Source organism: Mirounga leonina, unplaced genomic scaffold, assembly GCF_011800145.1.
Source record: "Mirounga leonina isolate KUSES-001 unplaced genomic scaffold, KU_Mleo_1.0 Mir_165, whole genome shotgun sequence".
Classification (NCBI taxonomy): Eukaryota; Metazoa; Chordata; class Mammalia; order Carnivora; family Phocidae; genus Mirounga; species Mirounga leonina.
In genome coordinates this window covers 13373108-13392285 of record NW_023270415.1, presented here as the reverse complement: position 1 = coordinate 13392285, position 19178 = coordinate 13373108, and the positions used below count along the sequence as shown (strand labels likewise).

Below are 19178 nucleotides of genomic sequence, written 5' to 3'. Positions count from 1 at the left end.
AGATAGATAGATAGATAGATAGATAGATAGATAGATAGATAGATAAATTATTCAACCTTAAAAAAAAAAAAAGGAAATCCTGGCATTTGTGACAACATGGATGAACCTGGAGGGCATTATGCTAAATGAAATAAGCAAGTCAGAGAAAGATAAATACTGCATGCTATCACTTATATGTGGAATTTAAAAAAAACAACAACATTTCAAACTCATAGAAACAGAGAGTAGAGTGGTGGTTGCCAGCAGTTGGGGGTTGGGGGAATTATGGAGAGGTTGGTAAAAGGTTACAAGATGAATAAGGTGTAAGAATCTAATTTATAACATGGTGACTATAGCTAATAACACTGCTCTGTATAACTGAAATTTGTTAAGAAAGTAGAACTTAAGTGTTTTTACCAAAAAAAAGGGAGGGGGAATATGTGAGGTGACGGATGTGTTAATAAACTCAATGGTGGGAATCCCTTTCACAATGTATACATATAGCAAATCAAAAAGGAAACAAAAAAAAAATTTCTGAGTTTTAAGATTGACGATACTTAAGATTGAATGTACTTAAGTTCCCTGAAAGCAGGAACTTCTTCTTGTTCAACTCTGTGTCCCTGGCATCCAGAAAAACATCAGGTATCTCAAAAACAAATATTTATTGAAAGAATGAACAAAAATGAGTGAAACAAAAAACATATCAAGTCCCAAGCAGGATAAAAAAAACATGTAGATAAGGGCTCCTGGGTAGCTCACTCGTTAAGCATCTGCCCTCCACTCAGGTCATGATCCCAGGGTCCTGGGTTCGAGTCCCACATCGGGCTCCCTGCTCAGTGGGAAGCCTGCTTCTCCCTCTCCAACTCCCTCTGCTTGTGTTCCTTCTCTTGCTGTCTCTCTCTCTCTCTCTGTCAAATAAATAAATAAAATCTTCTAAAAAAATAAAAAATATATAGATAAAAAACACCTAGATACAACACCAGAAACCAAGAGAAATTTTAAAGCCACCAGAGAGGAAAAACAGATTACCTGTGAAGGAATGTCAGTTAGACCGACAACACACTTTTTAAAAACAACCAGAATGCAATTAATTAATATCTTCAAAATGTTGGAGGAAAATCATTTTTAATCTCAAGCTATATGCCCAACTAAATTATTATTTGAGAGTAAAGAAGAAATAACATTTCAAACATACAAAAGTTGTTAAGAAAGTTCACTAACCACAGCTCCTCACTTCAGCAAGAAGGCAACAAAGTCACAAAGAGAAATCAGGGGCAAGGTTCAAAAGTGAGCAAAGAAATTGTTGAAAACCTTGGTAGATTTAAACAAACATAAATTGCAAGCAATAACAACATTAACAGTGGGGTTGAATAAGTGGCACTAAAACAATAGACAGCAATGGTGTTTAAAGATGGGGAAGTTCTGAGAGAAGTTTTCTTCTATTATTCTGGATGAGAATGGAGAGGTTGACTGACTTTGCACTTCTTAGTAAAATCTACTGGTAAAACAACTGTATTGAAATTTGGAAAATAACATGTAAAATAATAGGAACAGATAACTTCTAAACCCAAAGGACAGAAGTGAGGAAAAGCATGAAAAAATAAAACCTGATTAGACCAATGTTTAATTGCATGTGAAGCAAGGGGAGGTAGGGACTGTCATGGGCTGCTGATGGGCAGAGAGACTGGAACACCGTTTCTGGAAAGCAATTTAACTACATATACCAAGAGCCATAAAAGTGTTCATTGCTTATTAATTCAACTTCCTGGAATTTATCCTAAGGGGGATAAAGTAAAGATGTGGTGAAATATTTTATATAATTCATTATACCATTATTTATACTTGTCAAAAATTGAAAATAGCCTACTGTCTAAATGACATTGAGTCATTAAATGAGCTTTACACTATTCAGTCATTATTTTGTGCCCAATGCACATTGAATAAACTAATAAAGTAATCATGATATAATTTTAAGTGAAAAAAGCAGAATAATAAAAAGTAGTTGACATCTACTGAGTGCTAAGTATGATCAGTCATTTTTCTGAGGCTTTGCTTATATTAACTCCTTTAATGCTCATTATAGTAGTTGGAAGTTGATGCTCTTATTATCATCATTTTATAGGTGAGGAAATTGAGGCACAGAGTATTTAACTTGCCCAGGCTCAGGCAGCTAGTAAGTGGTAGAGTTCTGACTCATACCCAGGAAATCTGAACACAGTGCCTGAGTTCTTTACCACTGTTTTGTCCTATGTAGATTCATAAAGTTATGCACAGTATAAGGCCAATTGTGTTTGTGTGTGTGTGTGTGTGTGCAAAATATACCTTAATTCTCAATGTCAATGGTTATAGCTAAGTGGAGGGATTGTGAATAATTTTTAATGTCTTAACACTTTCTCCATTTTCATGATTTTCTTCAATGAAAATGCTGACTCTTATAATCACATCACCCTTCATGTAAAGGGTAGAGCCATCAGCCCACTTGACAACCATTCTATAATACTATCCCGGTAGGATGTTCGCCTCCCCAGTACAGCATGCAATTGTACTCACACATAAACCAGTAGATGGATAATCTAATGTGGTGGTCCTTAAAATTCTTTGCGTTGTGAACTTCTTGAGAATCTGGTGGAAGCTGGGTCCGTTCTCCACCAAGTGCACGTGTCTAAAATTTCAGGAGATTCACATATTCCCAGTAGCCGGTTGTAGACCCAAAGTCCCTGCCCTCTTAAGAACAACCCAAGTTAAGGTGCCTCGCTTTCTCAGCAGCTTCAACTACCTGGCCCACTGCAAAGAACAAGGAAGAAATCATCTCCTGTGTTTCTCTCCCTGACTAAGGTCTTTGACCCAATGATCCTTGCCAACGTCCCCGCCCCTGTCCCTATCTCTGAATGACTGGATACTGAAGGGACCAAACAGTAGAAATTCAAATCTATCAATATAAAAACTCTGGCCATGGTGATGCGGCCAGGGTCTTATGACATATGAGAAGAGAGTAGTAGCTCAGGTCAGGGGCTGAAGGGAATGGGCTCCGTGACAGCATTGTGTGAATCACTGTTGCCTTAGAGAACATATGGAGAGAAGACAAAGCATATAATAAAAAAAAAAAAATAAGCAGAAAGATAAGCTACTTTATTTTGCCTAGTATATTCTTGATGAGAGACAAAGGGCTTATATTTAATAGCTAGAAAAGTAAAAAAATGAAAATACAAAGGATAAAAAAGAAAGTAAATACATGGGTGCCTGGGTGGCTCAGTCGTTAAGCGTCTGCCTTCGGCTCAGGTCATGATCCCAGGGTCCTGGGATTGAGTCCCACATCAGGCTCCCTGCTCGGCGGGAAGCCTGCTTCTCCCTCTCCCACTCCCCCTGCTTGTTCCTGCTCTCACTATGTCTCTCTCTGTCAAATAAATAAATAAAATCTTTAAAAATAAAAAAAAGAAAGTAAATACAAAGGATAGTCACCACTTTGGTAAAAATGGGTTTTAATCCAAATATAAATTAAGATATAGGTCCTTTCCTATTAAGCTGAGGGAAGTATTATAGGGAAGAAGGATACATAAGTCAGAGGGGTGTGTTGTACGTGAATCCAAGGTTAGAGAAAACTTGGAAGAAAAATCGCTCAGGTTTTCTGTTTTGCACAGTTCCAAATAGATGATACAATGGAAGGTGCTTCATGCCTTGCCTGCTGGTGCATTAGGCAGAACCATATTTCTGAGCATACAGATGAGATGTTATAAAATTCATGCCCTGCTACAGCTCATTTACTTTATTCCTTGGGAATCCCCATAGGTCCTCACCCAAAGCATAGAATTCACCAAGCTCAGTTTTCTGACTTCCTAGCCCACAGAAAATTAGGAGAGACGGTTTTGAAGCAAGCCCACTAACATTCATCAATTAAGAGCTAAGAGGAGAAGTGCCCCCCCCCAAAAAAAAGGTATTAGGAAACACATATAGTGAGCCAGTATGGGCCACGTGGCATGATGGCAAGCCCATATGCCCCAGGAATCCCCATCCTTATAACTATTTCCTAGCCCAGGGTACGGTAATTTATATGCATTGTACTTACCCCTTGTCATGAAGAAAGTGTTCAGTTATATTTAACAAGGTAGGAAGTATACAATGCATTCTAAGGTTGTGTTCACTTTTTAACCAAACCTGAATAAAATAAAACCTTAAACTTGGTCCTTAAAAGGCAGCCCTCAACTATTTGAAGACTTCACGTCTCTAGAATACCCTCTTCCCTTACAAAGGTACAAGGTAAATGAGGCATTACAGATAATAACTGATTTTACAGATCAAATATCAAACTGCAATCTACCTGTGGGGGTGCAACATACTAATCAATATGCATGCTGTAAAATTATATGATGGATTAACTCATCAGAAACTCGTGAGGAAATGTGTGATGACCAAAATCCACACAGACCTGTCAGGGTGAGGAGGACACTGAGTAGAAATCAGAAGCCGTTCACTAAGAATGAGGCAGGGAATCAGGTTCCGTTCCCTGAGCTCTGCAGGGAAGGTAGCACTCTGAACAGTGAAGCTTTCTATATGTGAAGTCTTTTCTTAACTTGGTCTGATGCACAATGACACAGATAGAACATAGAATTTGAGAAATCAGGGGTGCCTTAAGCGTCTGCCTTCGGCTCAGGTCATGATCCCAGGGTCCTGGGATCGAGCCCCGCATCGGGCTCCCTGCTCAGCAGGAAGCCTGCTTCTCCCTCTCCCACTCTCCCTGCTTGTGTTCCCTCTCATGCTGTCTCTCTCTCTGTCAAATAAATAAATAAAATCTGAAAAAAAAAAAGAATTTGAGAGATGAGAGAAAATGATGGTAGTCATGCACTTCACATCATTACTGGATGATTGGCACCTGAGCTCAAGTCACACAGAGGATGGAGCCACTAGGGAACCCACAATATTGGCTCCAATTCTGGCCCTGGATTGCTCCTGATGCTTCCACAACACTCTCGGTCTCCCTTCTGTCATGCTGAGAATCACTGGACAAGGGGTAGACAGAGCACCCTAGTCTCTTCCTCCCTCTTTCTCAAGTTCAACTGCACGCAACTCCAGTCCCCTCCACAAGAGTATTGGCATTGAGAAGAGTCTAGAAAGAGCCTCTCTGTTTGAGCTTTCCATCATTCCAAACTTCTCCCCACAAGTCAGTCGAGGGAACTCTACTGAGCTCTACTCTGTACCCATGGATACCAAGAAGAAAAAAATAGCGTTCTGCCTCCAGGAGCTTCCCTGAAGCCTGAAAAAGTGTGCAGCAAAGATTAGTGTGACAAGCATTCAGGGAAGAACAAAGGAGAGATCAGTGCTGCCCCAGCCAGGGGTAAAGCTTCTTAGTGTGAATATGAGCTTTGAAAGATGAGTAGGACTTGGTTTGTTCTTAAGCCTAAATCCCAAATTCCTATGGCAAGCAAGGATAATTCCTACCCTCAGCCTACCTCCTCAGCTTCCTCTCTCTCCGTGTGAGCCCTTAGAGTCTATGCTCAATGCAACCCACCAAGGCTCTCCTGTTGAGGCAGGCTCACTCTCACCCTAGGTCCCTGCAGAGTGAGCTCTTTCTGTCTCAAGCAGTCTCCCTCACATTCACTTCCCTCTACCTGTTTAATTTTACTTCTCCTTCAAGTCAGCTAATGCCCCCAGGATGCCTCTTCTCAGTGCTCCTGGAGGACCTGTGCTCACCTCATTAGAGGAATGAAGACTGAGTAGGAGGAACTCCAGAAGCAAAGGTCGGGGAGGGCTGGGATGAACAGGGGAGCGGGAGGAGAGGAGGAAGAGCCATTTGACTTGAGCAGAAGATGTCCTTTGGATAAGGAAAGCGATGCCAAATTCTTTTTTTTTTTTAAGACTTTATTTATTTGAGAGAGAGAGAGAGGACGAGCCAGGGGGAGAGGCAGAGGGAGAGGGAGAAGCAGACTTTCCGCTGAGCAGGGAGCCTGACGTGGGGCTCGATCCCAGGACCTGGAGATCATGACCTGAGCCGAAGGCAGACGCTTAACCATCTGAGCCGTCCAGGCACCCCATGATGCGAAATTCTTAAGGTTTTACTTGGCACAACATGTGACGAAGAGACTGAATCAGCTTTATTAAGGAGCCATTAAAGACTCCTGAGCAGGGATTTCTCATTGAATTCTGGCACAATCGACAAGAGCAGACCCCAAATATAATCAGGCATCATGAAGAAGGAGTAAGAGAAATACTCGGGATCACGCCACTATCCAGCCTTGTGATCTTGTCCAGATGAAATACCCTCTATTTAAAACAAGGATAATAATATCTCCTTCGCAAATGTCTGCAGGGATTAAATTTAATAATACAGCACAAGGAGATGCTCAATGCCCGGGAGCATTACTAATACGAACATTCTCGAATCCCGAAAGGCACTGGGCGTTATCAGTGGGAGCGCCACATTCGCAATTGGATCCAGAGACACTCAGCGAGGAGTGTTGGAGGTAGGGAAGACTTAGAGGCAAAGAGAAGAGAAAAATGATGAGGAACAGGAAGAGAAGGTGCAAAGAAAAAACAACACATCACTTTAAAGTCTTCACAACAAAATTTACCCTCTCTTTATTTTCCTGTCCAATGTTACATTTTACAGTAGAGTAGCAATAACTTCTACTGCTTTATAGTACACTCACAATAAATGGCTTCAGAGCCTGATTTACAACCTCAGGGAAGTGCAGGCATTTAATCATTCTAGCAGCTGCTCAAGGTTCTGTACATCCCCGTTCAGGAGCGATTATTTAGGAACCATATTTAAAGGGTAGGAAACTGGTGGCTTCTTAAAGAGCAGAGTTTCGGGGCTGGGGTATTGGGGGGTTGAAGTCCGGCAGGTGCCAAGGGGCTTCCTTCTCAGCGCTACAGCATCCTCCTTGTGAAGGGGATCAGAAGATGTTTCCTGGTTTATTGAGAACTGGGGAAAGGGGCGCCTGGGTGGCTCAGTCGTTAAGCGTCTGCCTTCGGCTCAGGTCATGATCCCAGGGTCCTGGGATCGAGCCCCACATTGGGCTCCCTGCTCAGCGGGAAGCCTGCTTCTCCCTCTCCCACTCCCCCTGCTTGTGTTCCCTCTCTCGCTATGTCTCTCTCTGTCAAAAAAAAAAAAAAAAAAGAACTGGGGAAAGCCGTTAATTGCCCAGAAGAGCTTCACGTTGTACAGGAAAAGGCCCCATCTCTTGCGATGTGTTCTTTTGAGAAGTCAGCTATACTCATGAGAAAATCAACAGCGAACGCAGCATACAGGCAACACCATGCTTAAAAAATTGCCCTTTCTCTGTACCCTCTTTTCCTGATGCTGGCCTTTACAAGAGCAGACACGGGTCATGGCCCGACTGCAGTATGATTTCAAGTCAAGTAATTCAGAGCAAGCTCGGTGTTGGCTGCTTTATCAGGGCCGTGCTCTGAAAAGGAAGCAGTTATTCTCAGGCCCTCAAATTTCTAGCCGTCAGAGGAGACTTTTTTATCTGCAAGGTAATGAGGGTCGTGTCTTTTAAATTCCTGGGCTTTTAAGTGTGAATTTGGGATGAACAGCTGGCCTGGAAAGGTACGCTGTCGATAAAAGCTGGCTCTCCCCGTCCTTGTGGCCCCTTCTCACTGCACGACTGCCCCCTTATATAACATGCTGCCAGAGCCCTGGGACATTGGACACGTCTCCAAGGGCCAGCCACCCAGGTAGGCAGGGCCAGACGCTGCTGCATTGTCTCTGAGCAGAGGCCCTGCTCAATCCATATACAAGAGGCCTCTAACAGGCAAGCTTGCAAGGGCCTGAGCACCAACCAAAGGGGATGGTGGCGGTGGGCAGAAAGCGGCTGGGCCCCCGGACTAAGTGGAATTAGCGTGGAAGTGCTGGAGAAGGTCTGATGAGGAGTTTTGTGGAGGACGAAGGGGATTTAAAAGAAATATTGGAAGAACTGTTTGGCTGAGCCCCATGACAAGCCATATCCTCGTCCAGCAGGGCGAGGGAGCGACATAAACTCACCTCACTCCATCCCCTCATCAATCACCGGCTTTTTAGGAGCACATAACAGAGATATAGTCTATTTTATAAGAGCTTTCAACAGAATGAGGAATCGAATCTTGGGCGTTTTAGACTCTGGATCAGATAGACAGAAGTGGGAAAACCACTTGGACGACGGTTAAGAAAGGAAATGGGTCCCTAGGTGCCAGACCCCTTACTGATGTAGCAACTCATTTCATCCTCACAGCCCTGCAAAATACATGTGATCATTACCAGACAGTGAGGAAACCGGGTTAGAGGAGGTACGTATGGTACCAAGCCCACAGAGCTAACAAACTGTGGAACTGGGGTTCTGTGTGCCAACGGGAAGTCTCCACAGGACACTTGTTTCAGTGCAAGGAATGGGTGGAGCCTTCAGTCACTATCTTAAGTCAGGCTCATATCGACACCCCTTTCAGTAACATATTCCAAGCAATACCCAGATTGCTTTGTGGAGCTGGGATTGAAAAAAAAAAAAAAAAAACAATCAAAGTTGTCATCACTGTTACCACTGTCAAAGAACTGGGGAAGAGAGTGGATAGAATTTTCAACATTTAGTTTGCCAAGTGTTTGTGAGATTGGAGTATGTGGCGACAAGATTTGCCTGTTGAGCTATCAGGTCCTTTTCAAGTCTTTTGAGACCTGGAAGGGACTGATGTTAGCTTGCTTGCTTACTGATACCTCCCTGAGAGCCCTCCTGAATGTCTGACTTAGTGGCCCCCAAATTTGGCGAATGAGTTATGTCTGAGATCCTGCCTGTTTTAGCCACTTCCCAGCGGTGTGATCTTGGATAGGTTACCTAACCTCTCTGAGCCTTAATTTTATCATCTGCAAAATATGGATATTAATAGTGCCTACATAAGAGCATTACTGTCTGCCACTTGGCAAGCAAGTTTGATTTGGTGGTTGTAATAACCCTCCTCTGTTCATTTTTGCTCATTTCCAAGCTCACAACAATTGGAAAACTGATCACTACCAGAGCAATTCCAGGAATGTATCTGTAGGAAGAACAGACGGTGAAATCTTTTTCTCGAACCTCTCTCAGTAGGCTTTAGGATCTGGGGTTACCTCCTGGAGCTGGTGAGAGACATAAAATCCACTTGGCCTGCCTCGTCTCTTCTCACCTCACCAATGCTCGGCATGGATTAGAAATTTGCTCCCTTTTGTGCCACAAGTTCTTAAATTGACGAGAGTCAAAGGGAATGAGGCGCAGACCCCCTGCTACTTACAAAAAGCTATTCCATGCTCTTGCAAAAGCTAAAGGTGAACCTCAATCAACTGGCTTATTTATAGTTTGAAGAGTTATATCCCACCTACTGCCTTGGGGTTTTAATCAGAAGAAAGAACCTACTTAATGTTCATCTCCCACTGCCAAATCACGCCACAGAGATGTCGGGACATTTGCCACGTCAGCCCTTTGGTGGTTGCCACAGGTCAGCAATAAGCCTTGACGTTTGAAGGAGCTTGCTATCTCCAGCATATCCATCAAATAAATTATTGCCTGGCATGAGAGGACAAGGAGCAGCTGAGCGCCTTCCCAGAAAAAAAACAGTGAGTGGAAAAGCACCCATCCCTAAGAACAGACAGCCTCCAGCTTGTTTTCTACATTATAAAGTAAATATGACAGTGTCCTTGCTTTCATGATTGGAAAGGCGAGATGGTCAAGTACCCTGGTAGCCTTCATCTTCCCACCATTGAATACCTGGAGGGACCCCAGGGGGACTGTTGTGAGAAGCTGCCCTGGGGGCCTGAGCTCTGAACAGGAATGCTTCCTTTGGACCCTCAGGAGCTTGCACAGAGCTGGGCCACTGCGGCTGTCCGCGATGTTTATTGAGCACATGAAGGAAGGAATGAGGCTTGGGTTCATCCCACCGAAGAAAGGCAAGTCCGGTCTATTGGTCAGCACCCCAGCTGCTTTTGTATTTGCTCAAACTAAAGCGTAAGTCCTTCTCTGCTTCCTTTCTTCCTACTCATACTTGGGACTAGGCAGGCCCTTGACACTGAGCCTCCAGAATCCTCTCAACTTCTCGTGCACCCAGCTTCTAATGCACATTCTTCACTGTCTGAACCCCATTAGAACACATGTACAAGGAATGGATGGCTTCATTGTGTACCCTGAGCCTCCCAGTGCCTCTCGGCTAGAAGAGGGAGCTGAGGAGGTGTGAAGAACCTAGAATTTGGACCCTGGAGACAGACTACCATTTAGCCACATACCAGTGATTCAGATTTTGATTGTAAGGGGATTTGGAAACTTGAGTTCCATGTAGGAATGAGGCTGTAGCTAGGGCTTAGCAAAAAAGCATAGCCTTTATGTTCAGACAAAACAAGGAAGAATTCCATCTCTGTTATATACTACCTATACACCATATAGATCCTTGTGGGTCTATGATAAAGATTAGAAAAAAAAATGTATATATATGTATGTATGAAACACTTGACACAAAGGTGCCTAACTGCCTAACAAAGGGTGGTTATTGACATTGGTGTTAGGACATTTCTAGACACTCCCCATCAGATGTTCTCAAAGTGGACTCCAGCTCCCCTAAGGGCTTTGGAAATGTGAAGGTGGCCTTTTCAATTGCCACAGTGCCTGGAAGAGGGGATACTAAACATTCCACAGTCCTCTGCATTAAGAACTGTGCCCCTTTTGGAACGCTCCTACACTGTTGGTGGGAATGCAAGCTGGTGCAGCCACTCTGGAAAACAGTATGGAGGTTCTTCAAAAAGCTGAAAATAGAGCTACCATATGATCCAGCAATTGCACTACTAGGGATCCGAAAGGGTATGTGCACCCCGATGTTTATAGCAGCAATGTCCACAATAGCCAAACTGTGGAAAGAGCCAAGATGTCCATCAACAGATGAATGGATAAAGAAGATGTGGTATATATATTCGATGAAATATTATGCAGCCATCAAAAGGAATGAAATCTTGTCATTTGCAACAACGTGAATGGAACTGGAGGGTGTTATGCTGAGCGAAATAAGTCAATCAGAGAAAGACATATATCATATGACCTCACTGATATGAGGAATTCTTAATCTTGGGAAACAAACTGAGGGTTGCTGGAGTGGTGGGGGGGTGGGAGGGATGGGGCGGCTGGGTGATAGACATTGGGGAGGGTATGGGCTATGGTGAGCACTGTGAATTGTGTAAGACTGATGAATCACAGATCTGTACCTCTGAAACAAATAATACATTATATGTTAAAAAAAGAAGAAGATAGCAGGAGGGGAAGAATGAAGGGGGGGAAATCGGAGGGGGAGATGAACCATGAGAGACGATGGACTCTGAAAAACAAACTGAAGGTTCTAGAGGGGAGGGGAGTGGGAGGATGGGTTAGCCTGGTGATGGGTTTTAAAGAGGGCACGTTCTGCATGGAGCACTGGGTGTTATATGCAAATAATGAATCGTGGAACACTACATCAAAAACTAATGATGTAATGATGGTGATTAACGTAACATAATAATAAAAAAATAAAAAAGAAAGAAAGAACTGTGCCCCTTTTGAGAATCACTGCCCCTCAACCTCAGATCCTGTCCACCATGACTCACTGCACTCATCCACACATGTGTCCACCACCAGGAAATCCACTTACAGCATTTCAGAAGCTGTGTGGATGTTCTGAAATATCTAATCACTCAGGGGCTGAACAGTTGGCTCCAGATGTCTCTGGAGCTTGGAATTAGAAGCTCTGAGTCTAAGTTTTTCCATTGATGAGTCATTTAGTTCCTTGATTAGAAAGTATCTTCTCCTCCTCAAATCTCTTCTTTGTCATCTGTCCCTTAGTGATACTCCCCAAATGGTTAATGAGCATTAAATCAGAAAATGTACATGGAAATGCTTGGGAACCATAAGGTTCTGTGCAACTGTTAAGAGTATATGGAGTATATAGATATTCAGCATTATGTACTGTACTGTAATATAATTGACTAGGAGCCAATTTGAAATCCGATTGCCAGGCCATATTGGAGTCTTAGGCTCAAGGAAAAAGTCAATGATCTTACCCTGCCTTCTTTAAAATTTTGACATTTTGTTCATGATGGATTTTTTGCATTAATTTTGATCTTAAAATATTTTTTTAAAAAAGTATTTCTTTTGATTACTGAGTGCTTTGGTGCCCTCTTAAATTTTATACCTCAGGGAAATGCCCCAGTCCTTCACCCTTGTGCTGAGGTCTTGGCTCCCTTTAATCTTCCATCCAGTTGGTCGCACTTCAGTCCAAACATTTGGCCCTTGTTCTGTATGGTGGAGAAAGAGAGCCTACAAGATTCATTGCCTTCTTGTAATAACTCTATATACTTGAAGGTAGTAATCAGGTTGTCCATTGGCCCCCTTTCGCTCTACTAAATTGCCCTAACTCAGCTCTTTCTTTGGGTGCCCCAGCTTCCTAAAAGAACCAACTAATTTTCAACCTGGTTGCTGATTTCTGAGCTTTTTAATTGTGAGAAACAAACAATACACTGACCAAAGAATATCCAGTGTCATTTTATATATTATGACTTTCAATGCATTTCTAGTAGTTTTTCCCCCACCGAGCACTATAGGATACTATTGTAGTCTATTGTGGGGCTTTTATTATCTGAATCCTTCTTCCCAAATGACTTTCTTATAGCCTGAGAATGTAATAAACACGATAGGGAGGGACACTAAGAGCAGGTGATTTCTCAGAGTCTCCCAGCCACACCTGAGCTACCCCAGACCACTTTGAAGCATGGTGGCTTGGGGTCTCTGTTGCACTTTTTATACTTTTCCAGGTGGAGGAAAGTTGGTCATGGTTCAAATCCTGCCATTTGGAATTGGAAAGTACATCTAGTGACCCAATATCTTAGATATTTGCCTTATTGGGATTTTTTTTCTTAAGAAACACTGCCATTTGTTGAACACCAACTACTGTTAACTTACGCTCATCATCACCCCCACTTAAGAGGTGAGAAACAGGGTAATAAGCATTTAAGCAACTTGCTCAGAATCCCATGGCTGGTGAGGAGGCAGCTGGAATATGAAGAGGGCTATCTGGCTTCAGAGTTTCTGGGCACATTTAATCACTGTTCTATTCTGCCTCTTGGACACCATCAAGTAAGGCAATTGGGGTTAATCCTTGTAACAGCTCCACATGCCAGATATTATACCTATTTCCACTTAGTGAAATGGAGACTCCAGAAAGTAAAATAACTTGACCAAACTTAACTCTTCTCTAGCTAAGTATGGGCATATCGGGCTGTAGGACCAGGTACAAGTATGCGAACCAGAAACGAGAAATGGATTTCTTTTTTATCAGATCTTAAGGGGCAAACTCAGTTTAGGTGAGAAAAATCGAAGAGCTCATTGAGTGATGGTATCCCCCTACATCTCCAGTATATACCAAGCAGGTGAGCCGAAATGTAAACTCTGCTAGCCCAGAAAAAGCCAGCTTCATTTTATGAATAATGATGTGAGTGCTGATTTCATCTAATTCATTTCAGTTCAGCCTGGCAGCCTCAGGAAATACAGAAGCCACACAGCCCTTCATTGAGGCCTGATTTCTGGAGGAAGCCAGTTCATGCTCGGGGAGCCCAGCGCTCCCACCCTTCAGTTGGCACACTTAACCCAAGCCAACAGAGCCCCTGAGTGCCTCTGGAGGACAGTGCTTCCTATCGCTCACCGCTCTGCATTTTTGTTCAGGGTGTCTGGGTTTAGATGAATGAGATTTACATAGCTTTAATAAATATTAATAACCATTTTAATCTCAGTAAACCTTTCATATGAGACATGCAAATCTCTTCCCAGCCATCTTACGTGCCCAATGAGAGTGAAGTAATTTTGCAAAGCTCTGCCAACTCTTCCAGGCCCTTCGGGCCCCATTTAGGCTGGGTCTGTGTGACAGGGAACATGTTCTGGGAGAAAACAAAGAAGTACTTAGGATGGGCATGCAGGCAGACCACACCCACTGGCCCATTTTCATTTTCAGGTATTGTACTCCTGTCTCTATCTTTATCTATCTACCATCTGTGCTCAATTATTTTTGTAGGGGGATGTTTTATAATATTAATAATAATACTAGAAGTTAGTATTTATTGGGTGCTTACCATGTGCCAAACAATGAGTTGTGTTCCTTAAGTGCATTTTTTCATTTGATCCTCCCAACTGCACTATTAAATAGACATCACTATCATCCCTACCTTGCAGATGAGAAAACCGAGTCTCAGAGAGGTTGCTTGTCCCAGGTCATATAACCAGGAAAGCATGTGACAGTACCTGGGTTCAAACTGAGGTTTGTTTCCTTTTAATGATCTTTGGCTGTCAATGGGATAACCTGATCATTTACCTTCTTGTTGAAACCAAAATATTTGGAACAAATAGCAGTGTATAGTTTAAAAAAAAAAATGCCTCAAGTAGACTTAGCCTGTGTGGGTTGGGGGTGAGGGTGGGAGGAAGAGAGAAAGAGAGAGAGGTTACTTCAAAAAACCTAGTGAGTAAGGCAGCTATAAAGTGAATTTTAAAATCCCTTTCCATCCATCCATAGGATCAGGCTGAATGAGCTTTACATTCATGAGCCATTAGAGCTGAGGTGTTTCAGGGATTACCTAGCTTGAGCTTCTTATTTTACACTTGAGGAAACTAAGGAACAGAGGACTGTAACTTGTTCAAGGTTAACATAATCATAAACATTTGGATTATTCTCTCGGATCTTTACTTCTTCTTACTATTACTATTTGTTATGACTTCTTAACACATTTTGAGATGCAGTCGGACCAAATGCTAATACAAGGTAAGATATTTTGCGATGATGTATTTTTTTTATGTGTAAATCACTACTTAGTGTCTTAGCAGATGGAAGTTCTAGAACACTTACAACAATTAAGCGCAAATGAAGTCAGTATGATTATTCTCCAGAATCATCAAAATTGTCCTGTTCCAAAATCCAAAATGTGAACATGCCATTCTCAAAAGGTCGGCTGTTTTCTCAGATATAAGACTGATGCCCTGTGTTGATGGTGTGTGTGTCTCAGAAGGAATTCTCCTGTGGAATTCTCCTGTGGTCGATGGGAGTTTGTATATTTGCACACTGCAGGACAGTGGATTGCACAATGGGCTCTTTGGTGGCAGGGACCTTGTGTTAACAGAGCAGAAACGTGCAAACGCATCCTGGCCCTGGGGCAGAGCTGACCAAGCTCTAGACTGATAGTGTTAAAACCCTGAAATACCTCCTCAGGATTAACTTGCCTGATCCCAATTTACCAACCAGAAAATAGTCAGTGGTTCTAAGGTATCTTAAAATATTACCATTTTTAAGAGGAGGAGGAATGATATGAAGTAATAAAGGACCACCCTAGAAATTCCTTTTAATTATACTGGGGAGGGATTCTTTGGTATATATTTTTTAAATTTTTTATTGTTATGTTAATCACCATACATTACGTCATTAGTTTTTGATGTAGTGTTCCATGATTCACTGTTTGTGTCTTTGGTATATTTTTAAAGTTAAACCCGTGTCTCCCCAGGGACTGTAAACATTTCCATGATGATACTTCTGTGAAGACCAAAGTCACAGGTGAAGTTTTGGAGATTGATTCATGCATTATTTCTCATTCAGATTTATTGGATATTGTGCCATGTGCCAAAGAGATAAACATGAAAGTGACAGTCTCCTGCCCTCAAGGAACTTGCAGTCTTGGGAGGAGGCCTAAGAAAGAGTACACAAGTAAACACACAATTGCAGTGAAGTCAAGTTAAGACAACTCTCTCAAGTCAGACTACCGGGGCTCCACGCCCATTCCATATTTCATTAGTTATGTGATACTGAGTGAGTTACTTAATTTCTGAAAGTCTTGTGTCATCAAATGTGACATAAGGATAATAATAATGTCTTTCATGAAAAGTTCTCACTGGGTAAATGAGACAATATATATAAATGCTCAGTAGAGCATATGGTATACATATCCCAAAATAATAGCTGTAATAGCAATGGTTCTTACACTCCTATTGCAAATGCTTTAGTGGAAATAATGAACAAAGAAAGGGCACCTAACTGAGAAGGGTTGGGGCGGAGGAAAGATGAAAATTATACAGAGAAGAAGCATGAAGAGGAGTATGAATCAGTAGGCAGACTGTCCAGGATGGTTGGAATTGGGATAAGAAGTGGCTGGTCTCTCCTTTTGGTGCCTGATGAGGTAGGTCCAAAGGCTTGGAGGCATGGAAAAACCTCATTTACTCAAGGCAAGGCCTATACTTGCTTCCAGCTGGACCAGAGACCCACAAGGGCAAAAGGGGACACACAGCAGGAGATGTACAAGGTGCATCATAAAGGGCCTTACTTTACTTTGAAGGCCTTGCAGGTCACTGAAGAACTTTAATCAGCAGAGTGACATCACAGAATTTTGGAAGGGTCACTCCAGCTATGATGTAGACCATCAGAAGAGAGTAGATCAGAGGCAGAAATTCAAGTGAGAAATGATAAGAATCTAAACCAAGGCGATAACAACGGGAGCAAAGAGAGGGGATGAGATGTGAGAGGTTCTTAAGAAGAAAGGGGTGAGACTTGGCAATTAATTGGATGTGAAGAGCAAAGGCCAGAAGCATTTCATGATGACATTCAGATTTCTGGCTGGAGAGACTGGATAGATGGAAAGGTGGATATAGTACGGAAGATGGTGTGTTCAGTTTGGGACATGTTGAGTTTGCGGTTCTTTATAGGATTTTCAGGGAGAGATGCATTTCTGGCACTCAGAAGAAATATAGGGTATTAAAGTCATGGATAGGATCCAAGAAATTATTTATGTGTTGAAAACACTTGATATAAAGCCATCTACTGAATCCATTTTTGTTGTTTTGGTTGTTAAAGATGAGAACACGAAAGACAGAATATATGGTTCTTCTAGAAGACCAGCTTTCAACTTTATTAAAATAAATGACCCACTCTGATGAATAGAATAATGATTTCTAAGGTGTCTTACAATTCTAACACTATGATTCTATTGTTCCAAACCACCGCCGTGAATCTGGAATTGCCTTTTGATGATGGTAATCTTGTGGCCTTAAACCTTCCTTTGTGGCTGGATGAAAGCCCACTCGTCACACATTTTTTGCATTTTTAAAAAATGAAAACCATACAGCCCCAAACATGCAGTGAAGACGCTTATGAAAAAGAAGAACCAAGTAAAGATGCTATCTACATTTACCTACTCTGATCCCAATTGGCTGCAAACAGCAGAAGAATCTTCCTGCCATAGTGATCACGGTTTTCCAGCACTCCAGGGAAGCCGTCAATGAGAGCTCTCTTAATGCCGGGATCATCAGCCTTGAAGTTTTTGAACATGTCCAGGTTCAGCTGGCGGTACTGAAAGTACTGGGCCAGGAGTCGGAAGGCATCTGCTTGGTGAAACTTCCTGGCTCGGAGAAATCTCAGGATGAAGGCATCATCTGTACGTAAAAACCCAATGTCAGGCCTGGTGATGATCATGTCCCTGACTTGCTGGATATCCTGATGTAAGACATCTGGGTTTTCATTCAGTTCCAGGCGAGCTTTCTCTATAGTCTCTGGACTGAGTCCAGCCTGTAAATGGGTCATCTTGGCTGAATCTCCTTTCCAAGTGCTTAATTTCTGATATTTTGGAAGAAGGGAGACTGGTCCCATTCACCTGACGGTCTGCCGAAATTGGGGCCCATTCAACAGTTTTGTTACTACCAAGCTGCCATGGAAACAAACAAATAGAAGGTCTTTCTGTTCTTGGAAAGCAGTAGGACATTCAGGTCTTAGGTGGTGGTGGCCATCCAAAAAAGAAGCAAAGCTGAGACCATTTCTTACTGCAAAACAAATGCACACAAGAGAGACAAACAGTGATGATACAACATCTGGGCAAATTAACTGGAACTGAGATAGAAAAGCAGTATTGTGCTGTGGGTTTGAGTAGATGAGGTCTCCGAAAAATAAAGGGTAAATTATCTTTAAAATGGTGTAATAGGCAGACTTTTAGTGTTGAAGTCCTGGATGCATCAAATACTTGAAATATGTTTGGGAACTTTTTAGTCACACTGATCATGTTAACATAATAGTGTATGGTCAGATTAGTAATAGGTTGCTCTTTCATTAAGAAATGGTGAGAAGAGAGAAAGATCCTTCTCTGCTGCAGCATGCTTTATGGGGTTATTCACAGACCTAGAAATTATGGCTGCTGTACAATTTATTGCTCCCATTAGCCTCTTTTCTCAAACAGAAGTACCTTTCACAGAAATACCCCCTCCCCCCACCTTTTTAAAAGGCAGTCATTTGCATCTTAACAATAAAAAGGGATTGTTACAGGTCACTCTATCGTAACCCCAAAGGTACCTAATTACTCAAAACTGAACTAACAATGGCCTAGGGAAGGGGAAGGGTGGCAGCCTTTTGGCTGGAAACCTGACCCTCAGTAATCAAATTCAACAACAATGAGAGAGGATGCTCACGTGTGGACATTACAAGCAGCTTTCTTATTTGCCTTTGTCACTCTTCTGTAGGCAAGGCAAAGGGACTTGAAACCCCGGGTGCCTCCCTGCTGACCCAATATCTATACAGGCTTAAAAATCCTCCCATTTTGGGCACCTGGGTGGCTCAGTTGGTTAAGCGACTGCCTTTGGCTCAGGTCATGATCCTGGAGTCCAGGGATCGAGTACCGCATCGGGCTCCCTGCTCGGCAGGGAGTCTGCTTCTCCCTCTGACGCTCCCCCCTCTCGTGTGCTCTCTCTCATTCTCTCTCTCAAATAAATAAATAAAATCTTTAAAAAAAAATCCTCCCATTTTATATAACTTTCCTGTTGTTCTGAGATATCATTTTGCTTATGATAATGATGGTTTGAATCTCCTCAGATACACCTCTTATGACTTCTACACCAAAATGGTACACAGAGGAACACCCATATTATTTGCACCTTTCTCATTTTAAATATAAATGCTCTCAGACATCTGTTTGGTCTAACCCAGAAGTTGAAAAAATCAGAAGCCATACTAGGCTTCTTGAACTTGAAGGCATGTGTTTTTTTCCTAGGTTTACAGTGTTTACAATGAGGGGCAGAATATTTATTCCCAAACTAATTATTATTGGTACTGTTTTATCATACAAAATAATTTAAAAGACAAAATTATTCTTCTGCTTAATTTAGAACTACCATTTAGTTCTTTTTTTTTTTTTAAAGATTTTATTTATTTGACAGAGAGAGACACAGCAAGAGAGGGAACACAAGCAG

The 19178-nt window shown here is 42.2% G+C and overlaps 1 protein-coding gene across 1 annotated transcript in view; it reads right to left on the bottom strand.

Moving 5' to 3' along the window:
* CLVS1 (clavesin 1) overlaps window positions 1–17857 on the bottom strand; it is a 164409-nt gene extending 146552 nt beyond the window's left edge. The window contains exon 1 of the mRNA XM_035011221.1: window positions 17138–17857. Within this exon, the coding sequence (XP_034867112.1) occupies window positions 17138–17592 (455 nt within the window). The 5' untranslated portion in view covers window positions 17593–17857. The remainder of the gene's footprint in view (window positions 1–17137) is intronic.
* Window positions 17858–19178: the final 1321 nt, after the last annotated feature.